Source organism: Stegostoma tigrinum, chromosome 5, assembly GCF_030684315.1.
Source record: "Stegostoma tigrinum isolate sSteTig4 chromosome 5, sSteTig4.hap1, whole genome shotgun sequence".
NCBI classification, from domain to species: Eukaryota; Metazoa; Chordata; class Chondrichthyes; order Orectolobiformes; family Stegostomatidae; genus Stegostoma; species Stegostoma tigrinum.
In genome coordinates this window covers 2,872,666-2,896,718 of record NC_081358.1, presented here as the reverse complement: position 1 = coordinate 2,896,718, position 24,053 = coordinate 2,872,666, and the positions used below count along the sequence as shown (strand labels likewise).

General features: G+C 44.5%; 2 protein-coding genes across 3 annotated transcripts in view; one reads left to right on the top strand and one right to left on the bottom strand.

The window, feature by feature from the left end:
• The window catches only part of crtap (cartilage associated protein), a 43,883-nt gene extending 34,121 nt beyond the window's left edge, over window positions 1-9,762 (bottom strand). For both annotated transcript variants that reach the window (XM_048528769.1, XM_048528768.2), the window contains exon 1: window positions 9,251-9,762. In XM_048528769.1, the coding sequence (XP_048384726.1) occupies window positions 9,251-9,709 (459 nt within the window). In that variant the 5' untranslated portion in view covers window positions 9,710-9,762. The remainder of the gene's footprint in view (window positions 1-9,250) is intronic.
• A 281-nt stretch (window positions 9,763-10,043) lies between these two features.
• The window catches only part of fkbp9 (FKBP prolyl isomerase 9), a 35,504-nt gene continuing 21,494 nt past the window's right edge, over window positions 10,044-24,053 (top strand). Inside the window, exons 1-7 of the mRNA XM_048528767.2 lie at window positions 10,044-10,594; window positions 12,552-12,697; window positions 13,540-13,729; window positions 13,854-13,999; window positions 17,317-17,506; window positions 18,176-18,321; window positions 18,855-19,044. Of these exons, the coding sequence (XP_048384724.1) occupies window positions 10,389-10,594; window positions 12,552-12,697; window positions 13,540-13,729; window positions 13,854-13,999; window positions 17,317-17,506; window positions 18,176-18,321; window positions 18,855-19,044 (1,214 nt within the window). The 5' untranslated portion in view covers window positions 10,044-10,388. The remainder of the gene's footprint in view (window positions 10,595-12,551; window positions 12,698-13,539; window positions 13,730-13,853; window positions 14,000-17,316; window positions 17,507-18,175; window positions 18,322-18,854; window positions 19,045-24,053) is intronic.

Below are 24,053 nucleotides of genomic sequence, written 5' to 3'. Positions count from 1 at the left end.
TTCCCCTCAATTCACTGCTGTCCACGTGGATGTCCAGCAGTCGCTTAAATGATTGAACCTGGTGTCTGGCACAGTGAGACAGCAAAGCTAACTACTGAGCCACCATACCACCCATATAGTTTTTATTGTTTAAAGATATTCCATGTATGGGTCAAGTTACATATTACTAAAAGAAACCTTGCAAACTTTAATGTGGTGTCAGGGATTAAATATGTCACAAACTGAACATTCTGGGTTAATCAATCTACATACAATACAGGCTGTGAAAACAAGAATGCTGGAGAAATCTAATATTCTCACCGTTGAAGCTCTGGTGCATTGTTTAAGCCTTCTAGAAAATTGTAGATGTAAATTCAATGCGGCTCACTAATACAAAACAGAGTTGGTAAGCATTTTCAGAATGTCAACCTCCAACTAGTGGTGTGTTACAGGGATTAGAATTGGATCTACAATTACTTACGACGTACATCATTAACTCAGATGAGGAATGTGACTGTATGATTGCCAAATTTGTAGATGGCACAAATAGATAGGAAGGTAAGTGATGAAGATGATGCAAAGAGTCGGCACAGAGGTAGTTTAAGCGAACGGGCAAAAACCTGATAGATTAAATACTATGTGGGGTAATGTGAAGTTACTCACTTGGCAGAAGAATACAAACAGCTGAATATTACTTAAATGCAGAAAGACTGCATAACAGTTAAATAAGAGGGGTTGGGAGTTCTCATCCATGAATCACAAAATGTTAACATTACTTGCTGAAATTCAATCATGAAAGCAAGTTGGTTAGAGAAAAAAAAACTGCAGATGCTGGAATCCAAGACTGACCAAACAGGAGGCTGGAAGAACACAGCAGGCCAAGCAGCATCTGGAAGAAAGGTGCTGTCAACGTTTCAGGTATTACCCTTCTTCAGGACCAGAAAAGGGCAACACCTGAAACGTTCACTGCTCCTTTCCTCCAGATGCTGCCTGGCCTGCTGCATTCTTCCAGCCTCCAGTTTGTCTCCAAAGCAAATTGAATGTTGGCTTTCAGTTCAAAGGTAATGGACTGTAAAAGCTGGGACGTTTAGCTAAAACTACAAAGCATTAGTCAGACCACAGCTGGAATGAGAACAGTTCTAGGCCCATTATCAAAGGAAAGATGTACTGGTGTTGGGAGCTGTCCAGGGAAAGTTAACATTGATTAGCAAATTCAACACCACAGGTTGCAACCTTATCATGTAGCCTAATGTGTGGTACTTTATCAAGTACATTCTGAAAATCCAAATACGCTTCCCCTTTACCTATCCTTCACTGAGAAAGTACCAGATATGGAAGGATTGTTTTACGAGAAGAGGCCAAGTAGGTTAGGCCTGTAATCCTGGAGAGGTGACCTTGTTGAAACAAATAAAGGTTCTTAAGTGTCTTAACAGGGTAGATGCAGAAAGGTTGTTTTCCACTTTTGGGAGAGTCTAGGATCACAGGGATAACCTCAGAATGCAGGGCACCATTTTGAGAGAGATGAGGAATTTCTTCTCTCAGAGGACAGCGAATCTGTGGAATTCTTTACTGCAAAGGAGTTTGGGTCATTATATGCATTCAAGGTTGAGATGGAAACATTTTTAATCAGTCAGGGAATTAAGGGTTATGCTCCTATATCTCATGGTCTTATGTTGGGAAAATGGCAGTGAGGCAGAGTTGAGAATTATTGAATCAGCTATGATGGCAATGAATGTTGGAGCAAACTCAATGAGCTGAATGGCCTATTTCTGTTCTTATACCCAATTCAATCCAAAGTCATCAGGCATCAACATTGGACTCTTTCTAAGTGAAAATAAAAATGACATTTGAGGTGCGTACACATAGGGTAGGCAATGGCATAGTGGTATTATTGCACAACTATTAATCCAGAAACCCAGCTGATGTTCTAGGGACCCAGTTCGAATCCCACCATGGCAGATGATGGAATTTGAATTTTAAAAATATAGTCTAGAATTAAGAAAGCCTACTATGACCATGAATCCTTCGTCGATCGTTGGAAAAACCCATCCTTCAGGGGAGGAAACCTGCCACCCTCACCTGGTCTGGCCTACATGTGACTTCAGACCCACAGCAATGTGGTTAACTCTCAGTCGCCCTCTGAAATAGCCTGCTAAGCCACTCAGTTGTGCAATCACTACAAAGTTTCAAAGTAAGCTGGTGGAATCAGAGACAAAAGTGTTGTTGGATGTACAGGGGCAGAAAAAGTCGAGAACAATACCAACAATTTAGATGAGAATTTAGGAGGCATGGCTATTATATTTGTTGATGACACTAAAACTGGTAGTATTGTGGACAGTGAATAAGGTTATCTAGGATTACAAAGGCTTCTTGGTCAATTGGGTCAACAGGCTAGGAGTGGCAGATTGAGTTTAATGTGGATAAATGCGAGGCATTGCATTTTGATAAAACGAACAAATGACTGATACAGGTAATGGTAGTAATGGATAACGTGAAGCAGAGACCTAGGGGTTCAGGTATCTAGTTTTTTGAAAGTTGCACCACAAGTCGACAGGGTGGTTAAGAAGGTGTTTAGCACACTTAACTCTATTGCTAAGGCCACTGGGTTGGGACATCATGTTGAGGTTGTACAGAATCGTAGTATAGTTAGTTACAGTGCAGAAGCAGGCCATTCAGTCCAATGAGCCCACACCCACCATCACCACCGCCTGCCCAACTCCATCCCTGTGACCCTGCACTTCTGATAGCAAACCTATCTAGCCTGAACATCCCTGAACATGACGGGCAATTTAGCATGGCCAATCCACCTAAATGACATATCTTTGGACTGTGGGAGGGAGCCCACGTGTCACAGGGCAAATGTGCAAACTCCACACAGACAGTTGCCAGAGAGTGGAATTGAACTCAGGTGTCGGGTGCTGTGAGGCAGCAGTGCGAACTATTGAGTCACCATGCCACCCCAGTACCAAAAGGACATTGTTGAGGCTGCTTTTGGAGAATGGTGTATAGTTTAGTCGCCCTGCTTTAAGAAGGATATTGTTAAATTGGCAAGGGTTCAGAAAAGATTTACAAAAATGTTGCCGGGAATGGAGAATCTCAGTTATAAGGAGAGGCTGGGATTCTTTTTCCACTGGAGTGTAAGAGATTGAGGGTTTACAAAACTCTGAGGGACATCGACAAGGTGAATAGCAAATATCTTCTCCCTAGGGTAGGTGAGTTCAAAACTAGAGGGCATATTTTTAAGGTGAGAACAGAAAGATTTAAAAGGACTTAAGGGGCAACTTTTTCCACATAGAGGGTGGTTCGTATGTGGAAAGAACTGCCAAAAAAAGTGGTAGATGCGGGTAGTAACAACAATTGGACAGAAACATGAACAGTATGATATGGGCCAAACGTAGGTAAGGGGGACTAGAAGAAACAATATGAATCAGCACATTTTAAAATCATAGTACAGGGGCTTCCTCATTGTGCAGGAACAACAGAAAGAATAAACTGAAAATTATGTATGATTTACAAGATAAAATAATTGGCAATTGTTCTACACAGGTTTTCCATCTATTAAGACGATAGGTTAGTACCACGGTGATCAACTTTGTTAAACTTCACCTTGTTTGGTGGTCTCTGCCAAATTTGCTGGCCTTTGTTTTCTCTGGACCCTTTACTTGGCCATTTTAGTTTCCTGGAAGAGGCGAGCAGAACAACCCTCTTCCAAACTGTCAGCCTTCATGGTCCTATGTGTTAGTGACTACTTCCAGCTGTCAGTGCTGGCAACGGCCAACTTCACATTTCGTTGCAAGTGAACCTGTAACTAGGAATGGCACCCAGTGGCCAATTCACAGAAGTCTTCGGGTGTACAGTTGTTAGCCATTTGACTAACATGGTCAAATCAGCATCAAAATTCTTAGCTCAGCAATAAATATGTAACGATCAAGTTAACACATTCCAGGAATTCAGTTGGTGGCATTATCCTGCCAAGAAATGCTGAGGATAAACGTGAAATAGCAAAGCTTATACTGTTCAATATTTTTTCTTACATAGCCTACGTTATCTAGGTTTTATAATTGGAGAATAGTGCTCCTGTGAATACAGGCTACACTTGCCCCCATACCTCCTCCCTCACCCCTATCCCAGACCCCAAGAAGACTTTCCACATCAAGCATATGTTCACCTGCACATCTGCTAATTTGGTATACTGCATCCGCTATACCCAGTGTGGCCTCCTGTACATTAGGGAAAACCAAGCGGAGGCTTGGGGACCGTTTTGCAGAACACATCCACTCAGTTCGCACTAAACAACTGCACCTCCCAGTCCTGAGCCATTTCAACTCTCTCTCCCATTCCTTAGACGACATGTCCATCCTGGGCCTCCTGCAGCGTCACAACGATGCCACCCGAGGGTTGCAGGGACAGCAACTCATTTTCTGCCTGGGAACCCTGCAGCCCAATGGTATCAATGTGGATTTCACAAGCTTCAAAAATTTCCCCTCCCCCCACTGCATCCCAAAACCAGTCCAGCTCATCCACACCGCCCTAATCTGTTCTTCCTCTCACTTATCCCCTCCTCCCACCTCAAGCTGCACCCCCATTTCCTTCCGACTAACCTCATCCCGCCCCCTTGACCTGTCTGTCCTCCCAGAACTGACCTATCCCCTCCCTACCTACACTCACCTCTACTGGCTCCATCCCTGCCTCTAACTTTTCTGTCTCCTCTCCACCTAGCTTCTCCTTTATCCATCTTCGATCCGCCTCCCCCCTCTCCCTATTTATTTCAGAACCCTCTCCCCAACACCTTCCCCCTTTTCTGATGAAGGGTCTAGGCCTGAAACGTCAGCTTTTGTGCTCCCAAGATGCTGCTTGGCCTGCTGTGTTCATCCAGCTCCACACTTTGTTATCTTGGATTCTCCAGCATCTGCAGTTCCCACTATCTCTGATGCAAACCTACATAGTCTACATTCACAGGGTTGGAGGGGAGTGTGGAGCGGACAAGGGAGTCACGGAGACAGTGGTCCCTCTGGAAAGCAGACAAGGGTGGGGAGGGAAAAATGTCTTTGGTCGTGGGGTCGGATTGCAGATGGCAGAAGTGTTGGAGGATGATGTGCTGGATCCAGAGGTTGGTGGGGTTGTGCATGAGGATGAGGGGGATTCTTTTTCGGTGGTTATTGCAGGGTCGGGGTGTGAGGGATGAGTTGTGGGAAATGCAGGAGACACAGTCGAGGGTGTTCTCGACCACTGTCGGAGGGGTGGAGCAGTCCTTGAAAAATAAGGACATCGGAGATGTACGGGATTGGAATGCCTCATCCTGGGAGCAGATGTGGCGGAGTCAAAGGAATTGGGAATAAGGGATAGCATTTTTGCAGGAAGGTGGGTGGGAGATGTATTCCAGGTAGCTGTGGGAGTCAGTGGGCTTAAAATAGATATCAGTTTCTAGGTGGTTGCCTGAGATGGAAACAGAGGTGTCCGGGAAGTTGAAGGAGGTGTTAGAGATAGTCAGGTGAACTTCAGGTTGGGGTGGAAGGTGTTGATGAAGTGGATGAACTGTGGGAGCACGAGGCAGCGCCGATACAGTCATCAATGTAACGGAGGATGAAATGGGGTTTAGGGCCAGTGTAGTGCGGAAGAGGGATTGTTCCATGTAACCTACAAAGAGGCAGGCATAGCTTGGGCCCATGCAGGTACCCATGGCCATCCCTATGTCTGTAGGAAGTGGGAGGAATCAAAAGAGAAGTTGTTGAGGGTGAGGATGAGTTCGGCTAGGCGAATGAGGGTGTCGGTGGAGGGGGAGTGGTTGGGCCTGTGGGACACGAAGAAGGCCTTCAGGCCATCTGCATGGGAAATGCAGGTGTATAGGGACTGGGCATCCATAGTAAAAATGAGGTGTTGAGGACTGGGGAAATTGGAAGTTCTGGAGGAGGTGGAAGGCGTGGGTGGTGTCACAGACGTAGGTAGGGAGTTCCTGGGCCAAGGGGCAGAAAATGGAGTCCAGGTGGGTGGAGAGGAGTTTGGTGTGGCAGGAACAGGTGGAGACAATGGGGTGACCAGAGCAGGCGGGTTTGTGGATTTTGGGAAGGAGATAGAAGTGGGCGGTGTGGGGGAACAATGAGGTTGGAGGCTGTGGGTGGGAAGTCACCTGAGGTGATGAGGTTGTGGATGGTTTGGGAGATGATGGTTTGGTGCTCGGCGATGGGGTCATGATCCAGGGGGTGGTAGGAGGTGGTGTTGGAGAGTTGGCATCTGACCTCAGCGATGTTAAGGTCAGTGCGCCATACTACAACTGCGCCTCCCTCGTCCGCGGGTTTTATGGTGAGGTTGGGATTGGGGCAGACGGAGCGGAGGCTGCACGTTCTGCAGGGGAAGAGGCTGGAGTGGGTGAGAGGGTGGAGAGGTTGAGGTGATTGATGTCTTGATGGCAGTTGGAGATGAAGAGGTTGAGGGAGGGTAGGAGGCCTTGGGGCGAACAGCTTGCTTTGGAGGTGGGAGGGTTAGGCTCAAGGTTAAAGGGAGTTGGTGGAAGGGGGTTTCTCAAATTGGAGACCTGAGACCAGTGGTGTTCCACAGGGATCTGTGCTGGGACCACTGTTGTTTGTGATACATGTAAATGATTTGGAGGAAGGTATAGATGGTCTGATTAGCAAGTTTGCAGATGACCTGAAGATTGGTGGAGTAGCAGATAGTGAAGGGGACTGTCAGATATTACAGTAGAATATAGATAGATTGGAGAATTGGGCAGATAAATAGCAGATGGTGTTCCTTCCGGGCAAATGCGAGGTGACGCATTTTGGAAGATCCAATTCAAGAGCAAACTACAGAGTAAATGGAAAAGTCCTGGGGAAAATTAATGAACAGAGAGATCTGGGAGTTCAGGTCTATTGTTCCCTGAAGGTGGAAACACAGTTCAATAGAGTGGTCAAGAAGGCATATGGCATGCTTTCCTTCATTGGACGGGGTATTGAGTACAAGAGCTGGCAGGTCATGTTGCAGTTGTGTAAGACTTTCGTCCGGCTACATTTAGAGTACTGTGTACAGTTCTGGTCGCCACATTACCAAAAGGATGTAGATGCTTTGGAGAGGGTGCAGAGGAGGTTCACCAGAATGTTGCCTAGTATGGAGGGCGCTAACTATGAAGAAAGGTTGAGTAGATTAGGATTATTTTCATTAGAAGCACGGAGACTGAGGGGGAACCTGATTGAAGTCTACAAAATCATGAAGGGTATAGACAGGGTGGATAGCAAGAAGCTTTTTCCCCCCAGAGTGAGGGACTCAATGACTAGAGGGTCATGAGTTCAAAGTGAGAGGAGGAAAGTTTATGGGAGATATGAGTGGAGAGTTCTTTACGCAGAGGGTGGTGGGTGCCTGGAACACATTGCCAGCAGAGGTGGTAGACGCAGACACGAAAGTGTCTTTTAAGATATATCTGGACAGGTACATAGATGGGCAGGGAGCAAAGGAATACTGACGCTTAGAAAATAGATGACTGGTTTAGACAGAGGATCTCGATTGGCACAGGCTTGGAGGGCCGAAGGGCCTGTTCCTGTGCTGTAATTTTCTTTGTTTTTTGTTAAAGTCGTAAGCGCGGAGGCAGAAGCGGCAGAAAAACTGCTCAATGTCCAAACGTGACTGGTATTCGTTGATGTTTCGGTGGAGGGGGAAAAGGTGAGCCCCTTACTGAGGACTGACCGTTCATCCTCAGTCAGTGGCAGGTCTGGGGGGGATCGTGAAGATTCGGCAGGGCTCAGTGTTGCTGTCTCCTCTGCAGCTGCTGGTTGCGGAGGCTGTGGGTGGGGCGATGTTGACGTCGGCAGTGGGCGGAGTTGCGTCGGCAGTGGACAGAGTTGTGTCCGTGATGGGCGAAGTGGCATCAGCGGTGGGCGGACCGAGGTAGGCAGCGGCAGTAACGGTGTTGGATTCGGAAGTGGAGGCGGTGGCTTCAGCAGCGATGGCGTTCGCTATCCCGGAAGTGGTGTAGCCGGCGGTGGCGGATGAGATGTCATCTGTGGGTTCTCAGACAGTGGCTTCATGGCCAGTGGCGGCAGGTACATTGTGGGAAAGTTCCTGGGTACGGCTGGGGATTTGGGAGGTGGAGGAATCCCGTTTTAGGTGGCAGGGACCAGTGGGTTTACTGTACTTACGGTTTTTAGTGTCCAATAAAGTGAGTAGAATTGGGAGATCAAGTTTTGGATCCTATGAAGAATAAAAAAAAGGACAGGTCCTTTGCAGGTCTAGGAAAGGCAGGCTCTGAGCTGGGGTAGGCTGGATTGCAGTGCCTGGGAGATGCCGGCACATTGCTGCGAGTGTGTGTTTCAGGAGTCGCAGGGAGAAATGCTTCTGAAGGGTCTCAATGTTCTGGGTGTAGATATTGTCATGGTTGGGGCTAAATTGGGAAGGCTTGAATGTGGACAGTAGTCCATTGGGGATAATGCTCGGTATTGTCAGTAAGCCAGTTATTGTTCCATACACTAACCATCTTGGGCATAACAGTTACAGGTTTTGGATGCACATGTTGATTTCAGTATTAAGTTGCAGATTGTTAGCGATTGTAGAGTCTAGATACGCAAAGCTGTCAATCTCCAGCATCCACATTTTCAGTATTGATATATAGGGCACATTAACAAATGCAATAAACCATTGGAGAGATGGGTGCAAACAATCGTGAGTTAGAATATAGAAAGGACACTGTAATTCAGAAAGTTCTACGCACCATATGAAAGACCTGGATATTGAACTCAGGGTGGAATAGTTTAGTAATCTATCAAAAGGTAAATCTGAGAGTTGATGCCAAATCACCCAAACTCATTAAGCAGAGGAAATAAGTACTCCAGCAGTATATACACAAATTTTTGCATCTCTAGTGCAGTCCTAGGTTATTCGTGACAGAAAGATTGTGACGCTATGCAACATCAAGCACAACTGCAGCAATTGCAACATCAACTGAGCAATCATCTTGCTAAGTACCATTAGAGAATCATTTATCCGCGTTGCTGTTGTCAGACTGCAGATCTTCGCTGCAATCGGAAGATCAGCACTTGACATGATCGTCTCAGTCTAGTAGATGAAAAAGAAATGCTGTGAACAAAGATAATAAACAGGGGCAAGTGAAGGCCATTCAGCCACTCGACCCCGCGTTGCTATTCAATAAGATCAAGGCTGATCTTATCCTGGCCTCAATTCGAATTATCTTCCATGTCTCTGTAGATCAGAAACATAAGGGAAGTATGTTCATTACTAAGTGTCAATTTAACCTTATTTTATAAAGTGCTTCAAGTTGTGATCTCACCTTAAAGTAAGCAAACTGCAGATATTTGTAGACCTCCCGCTTCTCGAAGTCCTCCAGAGTTTCTCTACTGGGCTGAGATTGGCGAAAAGCAGGCAAGCCCTGTTTACACCTGCGGAGACACTGTGCTCTCTTCATGATGCTGCCGAAGAGCTGGAGCTCGGGAAAGCCACTGAAACGAGAGGTTTGGTCTGGTAATACTAAGCTACAGTTGAGGTTACAGAAAGCCTCACTGTCGCGGAGCAGACGGTGCAGGCGGAGGCTCATCTCGAGGTAATCCACACTCTCCTGCCAGTTCTCCGCCGAATACTGGTCCAGCGCATGACGATACGCCGAATCCAACGGCATCAACTCGTCCCGAGGAAAGCTTCGGAAACTGTACTTCTCATACTGAGCGTAACCAGCACAACAACACATCAACAGCAAGAAAACAGCGTGTGCCCTCATCGCTCTCCGCCACATTAACACCACTTGCCCCTTCTCCCTGACCTATCCCAAAAGTCTCGTGGATGATTGACACCGTGATTAGCCAGTCATGAGCAGAGGTTCTGAAACGACCCGCTTACCATTGGACTTATGGTATCCAATTGAAAGGCCCACATCCGGTTGGCCACACCTCCGCCACGACACACACACGCGCGCACACACACACGCGCAGCTTCTCCCCTAAAGCCAGCCCCGCCCCCGGGGCGGTTCAGGCCCTACCCCCTCGCTTTCAAATTCTAACGCCTCAGGCTCGAGCCCCACCTCTCCCCGTCACAACAGTCTCTCGCGAAAAGCCCCGCCTCTCTATAAAGCCCCACCCCCCCAGTACTAATCCCGCTCCTAGTCTCAGTTTGGGAAGTCTGTGTAGGAGCTTGATTCCTTCAAGTTTGGGCCCTCCTTCGGTCTGGCTTCCCCGGTCCCCTTTGCTGCTTGCCCTCAGCCCCTTCCAGCCAGGGCCGGCCTCGATCCTGCCCCATCCCCATCAAAACAGGGCCGGCCTCACGTCCCGCCCCCATGCAGAGCTAGCCCTCCCCCCAGGATAGACGGCGGACCCTTCCCCCTTCCCCTATCCCCACCTCTATCCCACGTCTCCGCTTGGCAAGCTGCAGTCAGTTTTCGGAGTTTGTTGAGGCCGTGTTGGGTGTGACCGGACGGGATGATCCTTGCGTTTCGGTGGCTGGTTGTCCCCGCTCTGCTGCTGGTTCGGGCGCGGGGGAGCCCACCACCTTCAGTGCCGCTGGATGATGTGGCGGTAGAGACCAAGTTCCAACCGAAGGAGTGCGTCCGGGCGGCTGAGCCGGGAGATTTCGTCCGATATCATTACTTGGGGACTTTTCCCGGGGGAGGCCAGTTCGACTCGAGGTACTGAATCGGAGAAGGTCCGGGAACTCATGCATCTGGGTTTGGGCAATGCCTAGTCGATACAGATTGGAGAGCCCGGAGGTCCGATGTGGTTCGTTAAAATGTATTTGATTTGCAGCGAGTGAAGTCGGAGGAGCCACATGTCACTTTACACGCATTAGCGGGTAGAAGGCGAATCCCTTTTCAGACTGAATTGGAAGGGTTATGGCATTTACATTGATTCATCTTTATCCTCTCTTTATAGCATATATCATCCAGAGTCGGGGTAAATCCAGCGAAATCAATTGTAACCCCGTTATTGTACCGTTAGTCATCAGCAAAATGATGGACGGTGTTGCCCATAGTGCTGTTGGGTGGCACTGTCAGTAATTAACCTGCTTACCGATCCTCAGTTTGGGTTCCGTCAGGGCCACCTTACAGCTGAACTCGAGCTGATGTGAGAAAGACTGCACTTGAACAAGTGTGGGTTCAGAAGCCCAGCAAAACTTGGAATAATTGAAAATCAGATGGAAAAACCGTCCTATACCTTTCGGGTAGATATTTTTAATCAACCTGTTCAGACATGTTATGATACATCTCTGGAGCAGATGGGGCTTGTTTCTTTGGGTGGTGTCCTGGGCCCAACCATATTTAGTTGATTTATCAAAAATCTGCCTTCTGTCATAGGTCAGAAGTGAGGATGAGCATTGGCAGTTGTCTGAAGACCAGTACCATTCACAAGTCCTCAGATACTGAAGCAGTGTCCTTATGTAACAGGACCTTAAAAACTCAGGGTAGGTCTGGTAACTGGGATGTCACATTTGCAAATGTACAGGTAATGATTATCTCCAAAAAGAGACCATCAATCCATCTCCCTTTGGATTTTGGTGGCAATACCATCCCTAAATCCCTCACTATCAGCATCCAAAAAGTCACCATTGAACAGAAACTGAAGTGGAGTAGCCATATAGTTGCTGTGGCCGCAACTGCAATTTTAGAGATGTGAACCCTGCATTCTTTAACTCATCTCGTGATCCTCTAAGAGCCTTTCCACTATCTACAATCAGGTATGTGATGGCATAGACCCACCACCTCAGCTTACCTAGATGAATGCAGCTTTAGAAATTCAACTCAACGCTCAAGAAATTCAACACCATCCATGAGAAAGCAACCTGCTTGAGTAGTACCCTATCACTACCTCAAGCATTCACCACCAGCAGCGGCAGTGTGTACTAATTACAAGGTCCATTACTACAACTTGCGTCTATAATAGCATCTTTCAGACCTGTGATCCCATCACCTAGAAGGGTAGGAGATACATAAGAACAACACCACCACCTGCAAGTTCTCATGCAATCAAGAGACGATCCTAACTTTGATCTACATTGTCATTTCTTCATTCTCTGGGTCAAGTCCTGGGATTCTCCCCTTAGTAGCATGATGGGTACACCTTCATTGCAATAACTGGCCCAGTAGTTCAAGATAACAAATTGTGAAGCTGGATGAACACAGCAGGCCAAGCAGCGTCTCAGGAGCACAATAGCTGACGTTTCGGGCCTAGACCATGCTCTGATGAAGGGTCTAGGCCCGAAATGTCAGCTTTTGTGCTCCTGAGACGCTGCTTGGCCTGCTGTGTTCATCCAGCTTCACACTTTGCTATGTTGGATTCTCCAGCATCTGATAATGGGAACTGCAGTAGTTCAAGATGATGGTTGAACAGTGCATTCATTGGACAGGTGGCAATAAATTCTGGCCCAGCCTGTGACACTTGCTCTCTGAGAATGAATTTTAAAATGTTTATGGTTTTTAAGTCCATGTATTTATATAATGTAGGAAATATCATTGCTTTTTAGTTTCAGTGAATCTTTAGAATGATGTTTAAATTTTGAGTTGTGTTTGGGGTTATGTAATATTTGAAGTCTGTTATTCATGATGTGGGAATTTGCAGTGTCTCAATGATCCTGTCTCCCTCTTTCAGTTATGATCATGGCTCCACTTACGATGTGTTTGTGGGTAAAGGACGACTGATTGCTGGCATGGATAAAGCTCTGATTGGGATGTGTGTGAATGAAAGACGCTTCATAAAAGTGCCACCTCACTTGGCCTATGGTGATGAAGGGATGTGTAAGTAAGATTTTAGTTAATGCCATTTTTGCCTTTAATTACAAATTTGATTTCAAATTTATTTTGGATTTTCAATAAATACAGCTTCCTTGGGAGGCTGGTCTACCTTAAGGAGAGGCTGAATAGTCTAGGACTTACTTTCCATTGAGCATAAGGCTGTGACCTTTATAGAGGTTTAAAAATCATGTGGGGCATAAATAAGGTGTAAAACCAAGGGTTGGAAAGTCAAAAACTAGATGACATAGGCTTAAGGTTTAGAGGGGAAAGATTTGTAAAGGACCTGAGGGACACCTTTTTCACCCACAGGGTGGTGCATGGAAGGAGCTGCCAGAAAGAAGTAGAAATAGGTACAATTACAACATTTCACAGACATTTGGACAGGTACATGACCCGGAAAGGTTTAGAGGAATATGGGCCAAACACAGGCAAATGGGTCTAGTTCAGTTTAGGATACCTGGTCGGCATGGATGAGTTGGACTGAAGGGTCTGTTTCTGTACAGTATGACTCTATGGTTCTGCAAGATCCAGATTTTCGCCTCCCTCTTAATTTTATCCTTGGCTGTAATTTTAAATTTTTACTTCTTTGTCTGGACTTAATCACCAGAAGAGAGAACTTTTCAGTAACTGCCCTTAGAAACATTTCAAACATTTTAAAAACCTATTATCAAGGGAACACAAGGCTAGCATTTGCACAATGTTCTTGTAATATAGCTGTCTCTACCCTGGTACCATTCTGGTGAATCTGCATTGTACTAGCTTGAGGGTAAAGTATCCATTCTGAGGTACAATATCCAACAGTGAATGCATTAATCTACACGACTTCTGTAATTTTTAATGTATAGCTGATAAAATCCCACCTGGTGCCACCTTATTCTTTGATGTGTTGATGCTCGATATCTGGAACCCTGAAGATAAAGTGAAAATTGAAGTTCACTATAAACCAGAGAATTGCAGTCGTATAGTACAAGTGTCTGATTTTGTCCGTTATCATTATGATGGCACTCTTCTGGATGGTACGCTTTTTGACTCCAGGTATTGAAACTTAATTTCTTTGCACATGCTCATTACATGTTGTTATTTGATTTATTAATCATTTTGGTGTTGACTGCATAATTTTGTCTCCTGTTACCCTCTACTTTCTGTCTTGACCTTGCAGCCACACTCGGCAGCAAACCTATGACACCTATGTTGGAATTGGATGGTTGATTCCAGGCCTGGATGAGGGGCTGCTGGGTATGTGCATGGGGGAGAAGAGGACGATCACTATTCCACCTTTCCTGGGATATGGAATCAGAGGGGATGGTAAGACAGCCAGGAGCATCATTGCCTCTTGATTTGACTGCATGAAATGTGTATATCAAGTGGCGTACAATCTGTCTGAATCTCCATTGATATTTCAGCTTATGAGCTGATCACTAATCAAGGTGAATTATAAGTTTTTGATGTAAGTGGTAAGATAGATACAGTGGAACAAGGGGATAAAGACATTCACAAAATAAATTAATCAGCATGTTAAGGGCTGATGGAGTTGAAAGCAAGATATTAAAATTGACAGAGTTTGGCTAAAGGACAGGTTGGATAGAGTGAGCATAAATGGGGTCTTTTTAAGTTATAGGCAGAAGATAGTGGAGTACTGTAAAGGTCACTGCTGGGTCTTCAGCTGTTAATGAATGTAGTAGGCTATTTGGCACTTTAGGCTTGCTGTGTCACTTAACATGACCCACGGATGATTAGCGATAGTAAGAAATGCAGATGCTGGAGTCAGAGGTAACAGTGTGGAGCTGGAGGAACACAGCAGACCAGCATCGGAGGAACACAGCAGACCAGCATCAGAGGAGCAGGAAAGTTGAAGTTTTGGGTCAGGACCCTTCTTCAGAAAATTTTCTGCTGGCTTGCTGTGTTCTTCCAGCTCCATAGTATGTTATCCATGGATGATTTGAAGTTTTTTTTGTCAAGATTGCATCTTTTTATGTTTTTATATCATTGATTTTGGACTGAATGGGTAAATAACTGTTTAAAAGCCAAGGATTATTGGAGAATTTCTGCAGATCTTTTGAAGTAAATTACCCGATGTGTGTCAAGGGCTGTTTACACAGCTGCTGCTTCGAACCATTGGGGAAAGTCTAGTTACAGATGAGCTGGAGCCAAGGGCAGTGTATGAATAGCATTTGGCTGGCAACAAGTCATTGATTGGTCTGTGAAATGGTGACCAGTTATCGATGACAAGTATGCCCTGCCTGCTGCCCTTTTGGAGTAATGAGGAGTATAGATGAGGTGAATAGCCAAGGTCTTTTCCTCATGTTAGGGGAGTCTGTAGCTTAAAGGGCTTAGGTTTAAGGCGAGAGGGGAAAGATTTGAGAGATCTGAGGGGGACACGTTTTTCAGAGGTTGGTGTGTGTATGGAATGAGCTGCTAGAGGAAGTGGTAGAAGTTGGTACAATTACAACTTATAAAAGACATTTGGACGTGTACACGAATAGGAATGGTTTAGAAGGATATGGCCTAAATGCACGCAAACAGGATCAGTTCAGTTTAGGATTCCTGGTTGGCATGGATGAGTTGGATGGAATGATGTCTGTTTGACAGCACTCCCCAGGACCTACCATTACCTGTGTAGGTCCTGCCCTATTTTGTCTTACCAAAATGCAATACCTCGCATTTATTTGAATTTTTAAAGAATTTTATAGAACATTACAGCACAGTGCAGGCCCTTCGGCCCTCGATGTTGCGCCGATCTGTCATACCGATCTCAAGCCCATCTAACCTACACTATTCCAAGTACGTCCATATGCTTGTCCAATGACGACTTAAATGTACCTAAAGTTGGTGAATCTACCACCGTTGCAGGCAAAGCGATCCATTCCCTTACTACTCTCTGAGTAAAGAAACTACCTCTGACATCTGTCCTATATCTTTCACCCCTCAATTTAAAGATATGTCCCCTCGTGCTTGCTGTCACCATCCTAGGAAGAAGGCTCTCCCTATCCATCCTATCTAACCCTCTGATTATTTTATATGTTTCAATTAAATAAATTATATGCCACCTGCCATTTTTTGGCCCACTGGCCCAGTTGATCATGATCTCATTGCATTCTTAGATAACCTTCTTCACTGTCCGCTGAACCACCAATTTTGTTATCATCCGCAAGCTTACTGACCATGCATCCTATATTCTCATCCAGATCGTTGACATAAATGATGAACCACCATGGATGCTGCATAAATCCTTGAGGCTCACCACTGGTCACAGGTCTCCAGTCTGAATAACAACCCTTTACCACTAACCTCTGTCTCCTACCATCAATCCAATTTTATATTCAATTAGCTAGATCTCCCTAGATCCCATTTGTTATAACCTTACTAACCAGTCTGCCATATGGAACCTGTTAAAGGCCTTGCTAAAGTCGATGTAGACAATGTCTACCACTCTGCCTTCATCAATCTTCTTTGTCACCTCTTTTAAAAAAACACTCAAATTTGAGAGGTAACAAAGTGTGGAGCTGGATGAACACAGCAGGCCAAGCGGCATCTTAGGAGCACAAAAGTGGACTGCCTCCCCCCCCCACTCCCTATTTATTTCAGAATCCTCTCCCCATCCCCCTTTTCTGATGAAGGGTCTAGGCCTGAAATGTCAACTTTTGTGCTCCTAAAATGTTGCTTGGCCTGCTGTGTTCATCCAGCTCCACACTTTATCTCAAATTCTCCAGCATCTGCAGTTCTCGTTATCTGTGATCAAATTTGTGAGACCTATTTTCCATGCACAAAGCCATGCTGACTATCCTTAACTAGTCCTTGTCTTTCAAACATATGTTAAACCTACCTCTTGGAATTGTCTTCAACAACTTACCCATGACTGACATTGGGCCAACCGATCTGTAGTTCTCTCACTTTTCCTTGCAGCATTTCTTAAATAATGGTGCAACCTTAGCCACCTTTCCAGTCTTCTAACACCTCACTGGTGGCTGTCGATGATCCAAATATCTCTGCTAGGGGCGCTGCAGTTTTTTTTTTCTCTAGCTTCCTACAATGTCCCGGGATGCACGTTATACTCTGTCTAAAAATGCTGTGCTTTCACTGCCCTTTATAAAAGTTTATGATCCTCTGAAATCTACATTAATGACTTAGATGAAAATACGTAGTGTTAAGTATTTGTGTTTGCTGATGATACAAAGGAAGATGGCAGGGTAAGCTGTGCAGAGGCTACAAAAGAGGCTACAGAGAGCGTGTGTGTGTGTGTGTGTGTGTGTGTGTGTGTGTGTGAGAGAGAGAGAGAGAGAGAGAGAGAGAGAAAGAGATAGACTGGGTAGGTGAGTGGGCAAAAGATGGTAGATTAATTATAACATATGGAAATGTGAAGCTATTCGACTTTGATAAAACGATAGAAAATCATAATCCACATTTTAGAAACTCCTTGAAGAAAAGTGTTTTATATTTAGGTATCATTGCAGTAACTGAATATTTTTTGCCCATTTCTAATTGCCATTGACAACATTGTGGGAAAACGCTGCCTCAAATGGCTGCCATCCATCTTGCACTTGATTTTTCTGTAGTGGTTTGGTAGGATAGCCACTGACAACATTTAGAAAGCCTAACTTGTGATTTCTGCTTTAATATTGCAGGAAAGGATATTCCCTCACAAGCTACCCTAGTCTTTCAGGTGACTTTAGTTGATTTTCACAACCCTAAAGACAGTGTTGCCATTGAACAGGAGTTTGTTCCAGATCCTTGTCTCAGGAAAACAAAAAAAGGAGATTTTGTGCGGTATCATTACAATGGCACACTTATGGATGGCACTTTGTTTGATTCAAGGTACCTTTGCATTTGGTTTGTTACCAGATTCCAGTTAGCTTTATTCTAGTGGCGCTTTGCAAGAGGTTTAAAAACAATCAAATTCTTAAGTTCTTTCATCATCAGATAATCTTTCTAAAAGAAACTTGAGTCTTAATGTGACCTTTCTTTAATGCTTTGAAACTCAAATACTAAAGACTCAAAACTGAGTTCTTTACACAAAGTAGTTTTATTTCTTGAGTCTTTTCTCATGTCTAAATTGACATCCCCAAAATTGTGAGTACTTCTGTGGAAATTAAATGAAGATAGCTACATGTCCTAAGATGCCAGAGATGCTCATAGCTCAGAGTTCTTTAGTTAAAGCTCCTCAAACCTGCTGTATTGTTGCATACCAATAAAAGGCTATTGTGATATTTCATTCCTAAAACAATTTAAACGGCCAGTCCATGAGATGTTGAATCTTTCACGTCTCTTCTAAACAACTGCTACGAGGAGTGAAATTCTTCAAGAAAAGCTTTCTGATACATCTGTGATATGTCATGGATGCTGTTAACTCCCCTGGATTTTGTGAGCATGTGTTAGGGAGAGAGACAGTACAGACTGGGCCAGTCAAGACTGCTGTTACCTTTTTTAGTTCTTCGTTGAAGGCTGAAGCGAGGAAATGACAGTATCTGATTTTTCTTTTTTCAGCTATTCCCGTAATCACACTTACAATACATACATAGGGAAGGACTACGTTATTGCAGGCATGGAAGAAGGATTACTGGACGTGTGTGTTGGAGAGAAAAGAGCAATTATAATTCCACCTCACTTGGGATATGGTGAAGAAGGAATAAGTAAGTTGTATGTAATTGTATTATTTCCTCCCACTTCCTGATTTTAGAAAAAAGATCTAAGATAAATAAATCTAAATAAAGTCCAGCTGTATTTTAAAACTGCAGTGTAACTTATGTATACACTTCTGATTTTCTTGTTTAAAGTACTTTTTAATGTTACCAAAAATGATTCATTTGAAATTTAATTAAAATTTTTAAAGTTTGCTTGTGGAAATCTAGAATTGATTTCATATCTGTGTTGAACCATTTTAGTTAAAGTGAAAAATCAATGGCATTTGTACATTATTCAATCATTGTTATTCAAACTGAATAATAATAAACTTGTTCCTAAGAATTACTTAAGTATTTTGAGCCCTGGCTTCATATCTCTTGGATTTCTTTCTCCAGTCTCACCACTTTGAATCAGTAACGCTTTTAAAGAACGATTTCACTCATGAACTTGATTGCTTGTCATCCAGAATTTTGTGCCAATAGGATTTCCTTCTGCGTGTTAACCAGCATTCCCCTGTCCTTCCTTTTCATAATTGAAATAGGTGGATCTATCCCTGGCTCTGCTGTTCTCGTTTTTCATATCTATATGATTGATGTCCACAACCCAGCTGATACAATTGAGATCCAGACCTACCACAAACCCAACAACTGCACCGTCCTGAGCAAGAAAGGAGACTACATCAAATATCACTACAATGCAACACTGATGGATGGAACAAAATTAGATTCTACGTAAGTATTGCTGTTTGATTTGGTTTGATTTATTGTTGTCACATATACCTAAGTTAAGTGAAATGTTTTGTTTTGCAAGCTGTACAAGCAGTTCATAACAAACGAGGACAACAGATCGTAGGGAGCTGAGAAAGAGTGAGGCATATAAGGTCACCCCTGCATAAGAAGTGCACAAAAGCAAGGTCACATTAGATTTGAAATCAGAGGTCCATTCAGCAGTCTAATCACATCAGGGAAGAAGCTGTTCTTGAAACTGTTGGTGTGCATGTTCAAGCCTCTGTATCTTCTGCCTGATGGAAGAGGTTTAGAAGAGTAAATTATTGGGGTGGGAGGGGTTTTTGTTGGCTGCCTTTCCACAGCAACAAGAAGTGCAAACGGAGCCCATGGATGGGAGTTTGGCTTCCTTGATAGTCTGGGTGGTGCACACAACTTTCTGTAGTTTCTTAGACCGCTGGGCAGAGCAGTTGTCGTACTAAGCTATTATGCACCCGGATTGAATGCTTTCCATGGTGCATCTGTAAAAGTTGGTGAGTTTTGCTACAGACATGTCAAATTTTCTAAGCCCCTTGAGGAAGAAGAGGCATTGTTTTACCTACTGGACTGTCGCAAATACATGGGGGGATCCAGGACATATTGTTGGTTATTGTCACTCGTAGAAACTTGATGCCCTCGACTCTTCACTCCCTATCTACATCAATGGAGCTGAGGTGGAATGTCGTCCTCCATTCTTCCTGAGGCCAATGATCAGTTCTTTTGTTTTGCCAACATTGAGAGAGAGATTGTTATTGTTGCACCAGGACACCAAGCACTCTATCTCCTTCATGTATTCTGACTCATTGTTCTTTGATATCCGGCCTACAACGGTGGTGTTGTCAGCAAAATTGTAGGTGGCATTATATGAAATTTGGCTACACAGTTGTACAGTAGGGACTGAGTACGAATCCTCGCAAGGTGCCGTGTTGAAGATTATCGTGGAAGAGGTGCTGGTGTTCACTGGTTGTGGTCTGTGGGTCAAGAAGTTGATGATCCAGTTTGCAGCATTATTATGGAGGCAGAGTGCCTTATTTGTGACTTATTCTAATTGAGCAACCAGTTTTTTCCCAGTGAGGAACTAACATGCAGAGTCACTTGACACTTTAGTCCTAAAGATATTTCTCCTATAAAGTGATATTTACATTCTTGAGTGACCTTGTGGCTATAGAAAATTGTGTTATAGGGAAATTGCTATACCCATAGCAGAAAGTTTGCGTTATCCAAACAACGTCCACGATTCATCAGTTGTGTAACAACCAATTCATGTTAACGAAACACATGTTATAGCAGAAACAGAGATAATGGGAACTGCAGATACTGGAGAATCCAAGATAATAAAATGTGAGGCTGGATGAACACAGCAGGCCAAGCAGCATCTCAGGAGCACAAAAGCTGACGTTTCGGGCCGAGACCCTTCATCAGAGAGGGGTCTGATGAAGGGTCTAGGCCCGAAACGTCAGCTTTTGTGCTCCTGAGATGCTGCTTGGCCTGCTGTGTTCATCCAGCCTCACATTTTATTATAGCAGAAACACCTGTTTTGTGGAATCAGACCCAACATCTTGGGTCTGCAGAGAGAGGAAATTCCAGGAAGAGAGCTTGGTCAAAGAAAAAAAACTTGCATTTATAAAGTTCTATCCCTGACCTCAGGATTTCTCTCTGTGCTTTGCAGATAATTAGCTTTTTGAAATATAGTTATGTTGTAATGCAAGGAACATCACAGACAATGAGAGAATTTGTTGCATCACCATCAGTGATTATATTTCCAAAGTACTTAGTTCCCTCTGACTTAATGTTATGGGACATCTTAAGGTTGTGTAACGTTCTATAAAAATTGCAAATCTTCCTTTTAGATAACATGTGGATAATTTATTTAATATTCGTTAAGGGATAAATGTACGGTAGGACACAAGGTGAGAAGACCCCTGCTCCCCTTCTGATAGTAGTCAGTGGACATTTTACCTTCAACTGAGAGGAAAAGTAAGTCCTCGGTTTAAGCTTTTACTCAAAAGTCAATACATCTGATACTGCAGTACTCCCTCAGTAATGCACTAATGTATCAGCCTAGATTTTTGTGCTGAAATTTTTGGAAAGGGACTTGAACGCATGACCTTTTGGCACTTAGATGAAAGTGCTACACATTGTATAGAGCTGAGTTTTTTTTCTAAATTCTTTTGTCAGATTTTAATAAAGCCGTTCATGGGAAATGGGCTTCAAGAGCTGGGTCAGCATTTATTGCACGTCCCTCATTGTACTTAAGGTGGTAGTTGCAGTTGATTTGGCGTTGGTACACGCACAGTGCTGTTGAAAGAATGTCAGTATATTTCCAAGTTGAGGTTGTGAGTGGGCTTGGCAGGGATTTGCCAGTAGTGATGTTCTCATGTATCTGTTCCTTTCTCCACCCTTGTGCATGCTCAGTTGTGACTTCCGGTAACCTTTTGTGTCCTGCCTGTCATCTGGACCCAGCAGAATCATAATTTGGTGTAGTGGACTTCTTTCCCCAGTTTAAAAATGACAAGGTTTCAGCAATGGCAGCATCAGAGGAGCAGGAAAGTTGATGTTTCGTTGGGACCCTTCTTCAGAAATGAGGAGGGGCTAGGGAAATTGGGTAATAAAAAGAAAAAGGAGGGGTGAGGCTGGGGAAGGTAGGTATTTTTCTACTCAGTTGAAGGTAGAATATCCCCTGACTACTGGAGAAGGTAGGTGGGATAACGATAGGTGGATGCAGGTAGGAAGTGGTGGGGATTGGTCAGAGGGATAAGTGGGAGAGGAGATGAACAGGTCATGTCAGGTCAAGGAGCTGGGGATGAGAGGTGGGGGTTGGACATGGGATGAGGCCAGGATCGGGGAGATGTTAAAACTGGTGAATTCTAAGTTTAGGCCATTGGGCTGTGGGCTCCCAACGTAGAATATGAGGTGCTGTTCTTCCAGTTTGCATGTGGTGTCATTGTGACACTGGAAGAGGCACAGGATGGATATGTCACCCAGGGAGTGGGAGTTAGTGATTGGTGACTAGAAGATGTTGTCGTTTGTCACGTACAGAGTGCAGATGCTCTTCGAAAGGGACTCCGAGTCTACACACAGTCTCACCGATGTAGAGGAGGCCACATCGGAAGCAGTGGATACAGTAGACTAAGTTAGCGGATGTACAGGTGAACCTCTGTCTGTCTGATAAGAAAGGTCTGCTTCGCTCTCAAACCCCCTTCCCTAACAAAAATAAAGACAGAATCCCCCGGTCCTCTCACATATCACCCCACCAACCTCCGCATCCAGCGTACCATTCTCTGCCAATTCCACCACCTAGAATCCGACCCCACGACCAAAGAGAGATTTCCCTCCCCACCCCTATCTGCCTTACATAGTGACCAATTACTCTGCAACTCCCTTGTCTGCTCCTCACTCCCCACTAACCCCACCACCCTGGCACCTTTCCCTGCAACTACACAAAGTGCTACACTTGCCCCTTCCTCTATTCAAGGCCCAAAGCAAACCTTTGATATCAGACAGGGGCTCACCTGCACATCTGCCAACTTAGCCTACTGTGTCCATTGCTCCCGATGTGGCTTCCACTACATTGGTGAGACCAAACGTAGACTTGGAGTCCGTTTTGTAGAGCATTCATGCTCTGTACGTGATAAATGACAACATATTCTATTCGCCAACAATTTTAACACCCCTGTCCAACTCACTGGGTGACATGTCCATCCTGTGCCTCTTCCAGTGCCACAATGACACCACATGCAAAGTGGAGGAGCAACACCTCATATTCTGCCTCGGGAGCCTTAGAGCCCAATGGCCTAAACATCAAATTCACCAGTTTTAAAATCTCCCCAATCCTGGCCTCATGGCATGTCCAACCTTCCCTCTCATTCCCAGCTCCTTGATCTGACATGACCTGTCCATCTTCTCCCACCTATCCACCCCACCTATCTCCACTGACCAATCTCCACCACTCCCTACCTGCATTCACCTATCACCATTCCACCTACCTTCCCCAGATCCACCCCTCCTATCTCAATATTTCCCAACTCCCTTCCCCCCTCTCCGTTTCTGAAGAAGGGTCCCGACCCAAAATGTCAACTTCCCTGCTCCTCTGCTGCCAGGACTGCTGTGTTCCTCCAGCTCCACATTGTATTGTCTCTGACTCCAGCATCTGCAGTTCTTGCTATTTCTTGGTTTCAGCATTTTTTTTCTTCTGAATATTTTTAGTGCCTGTGGATTTCATGGCTTTGTGAATATTTTTATTAATTAACAAGTCAGTAAGCTAGAGGAATGAGGTGATGCTCAACAATTAACCACATAAAATCTCTGTACCAGACTCTTGTAAATCTGGCTGCTCAATGTCTTGGTCACCAGAAATGTATACTGTGGGGTCCTTTTTTGTAAATATCTACAGGGTACAGGATGCTCTGTGGTTAATTTGTATGTGCTGAGAATATGCGGAGATTTGGTTTCCTAATTTGGCTGGGGTATGTTTCAGGCCTGGGGCAGAGGGACGAAGTTCTAAATTGTATCCATTGTAACTTATAGCTTACACTCGTGAGATCTAGTGTGGGGGAAGGGGAGAGTCTGTTTTTCACAAAATCATAAACACATGTTATAGGAGACTTCTGCAGTTTCAACAGAAATTCTAGCCTCTTCCACAACACGTCTTTAAAAATGGGAATCCCTGCAGCTACAAATATCTACAGCTCATAAGCTAAATGTAAAGGAGATCCTTCTGTAAGGATTGTATGGGGAGAGAAGGGAGGAGGGAAAAGACGGCATTTGGTCTTAAGCTCCCTTTTTGTTTACTTTTTTTCTTGTTTAATGCCAACTGTACATTCCCCATGTGAGAATAAAGCCTACATACAGCTTGGAAGTCAGCTGTTACTCAGCTGTATATTTCTGTTCTCTTGTCAAAAGGTTGTGGGTTTAGACATCTGAACACACAATCTAGGCTGGTACTTAGGCAGCTCACCATGAGGGCAAGTAGGAGT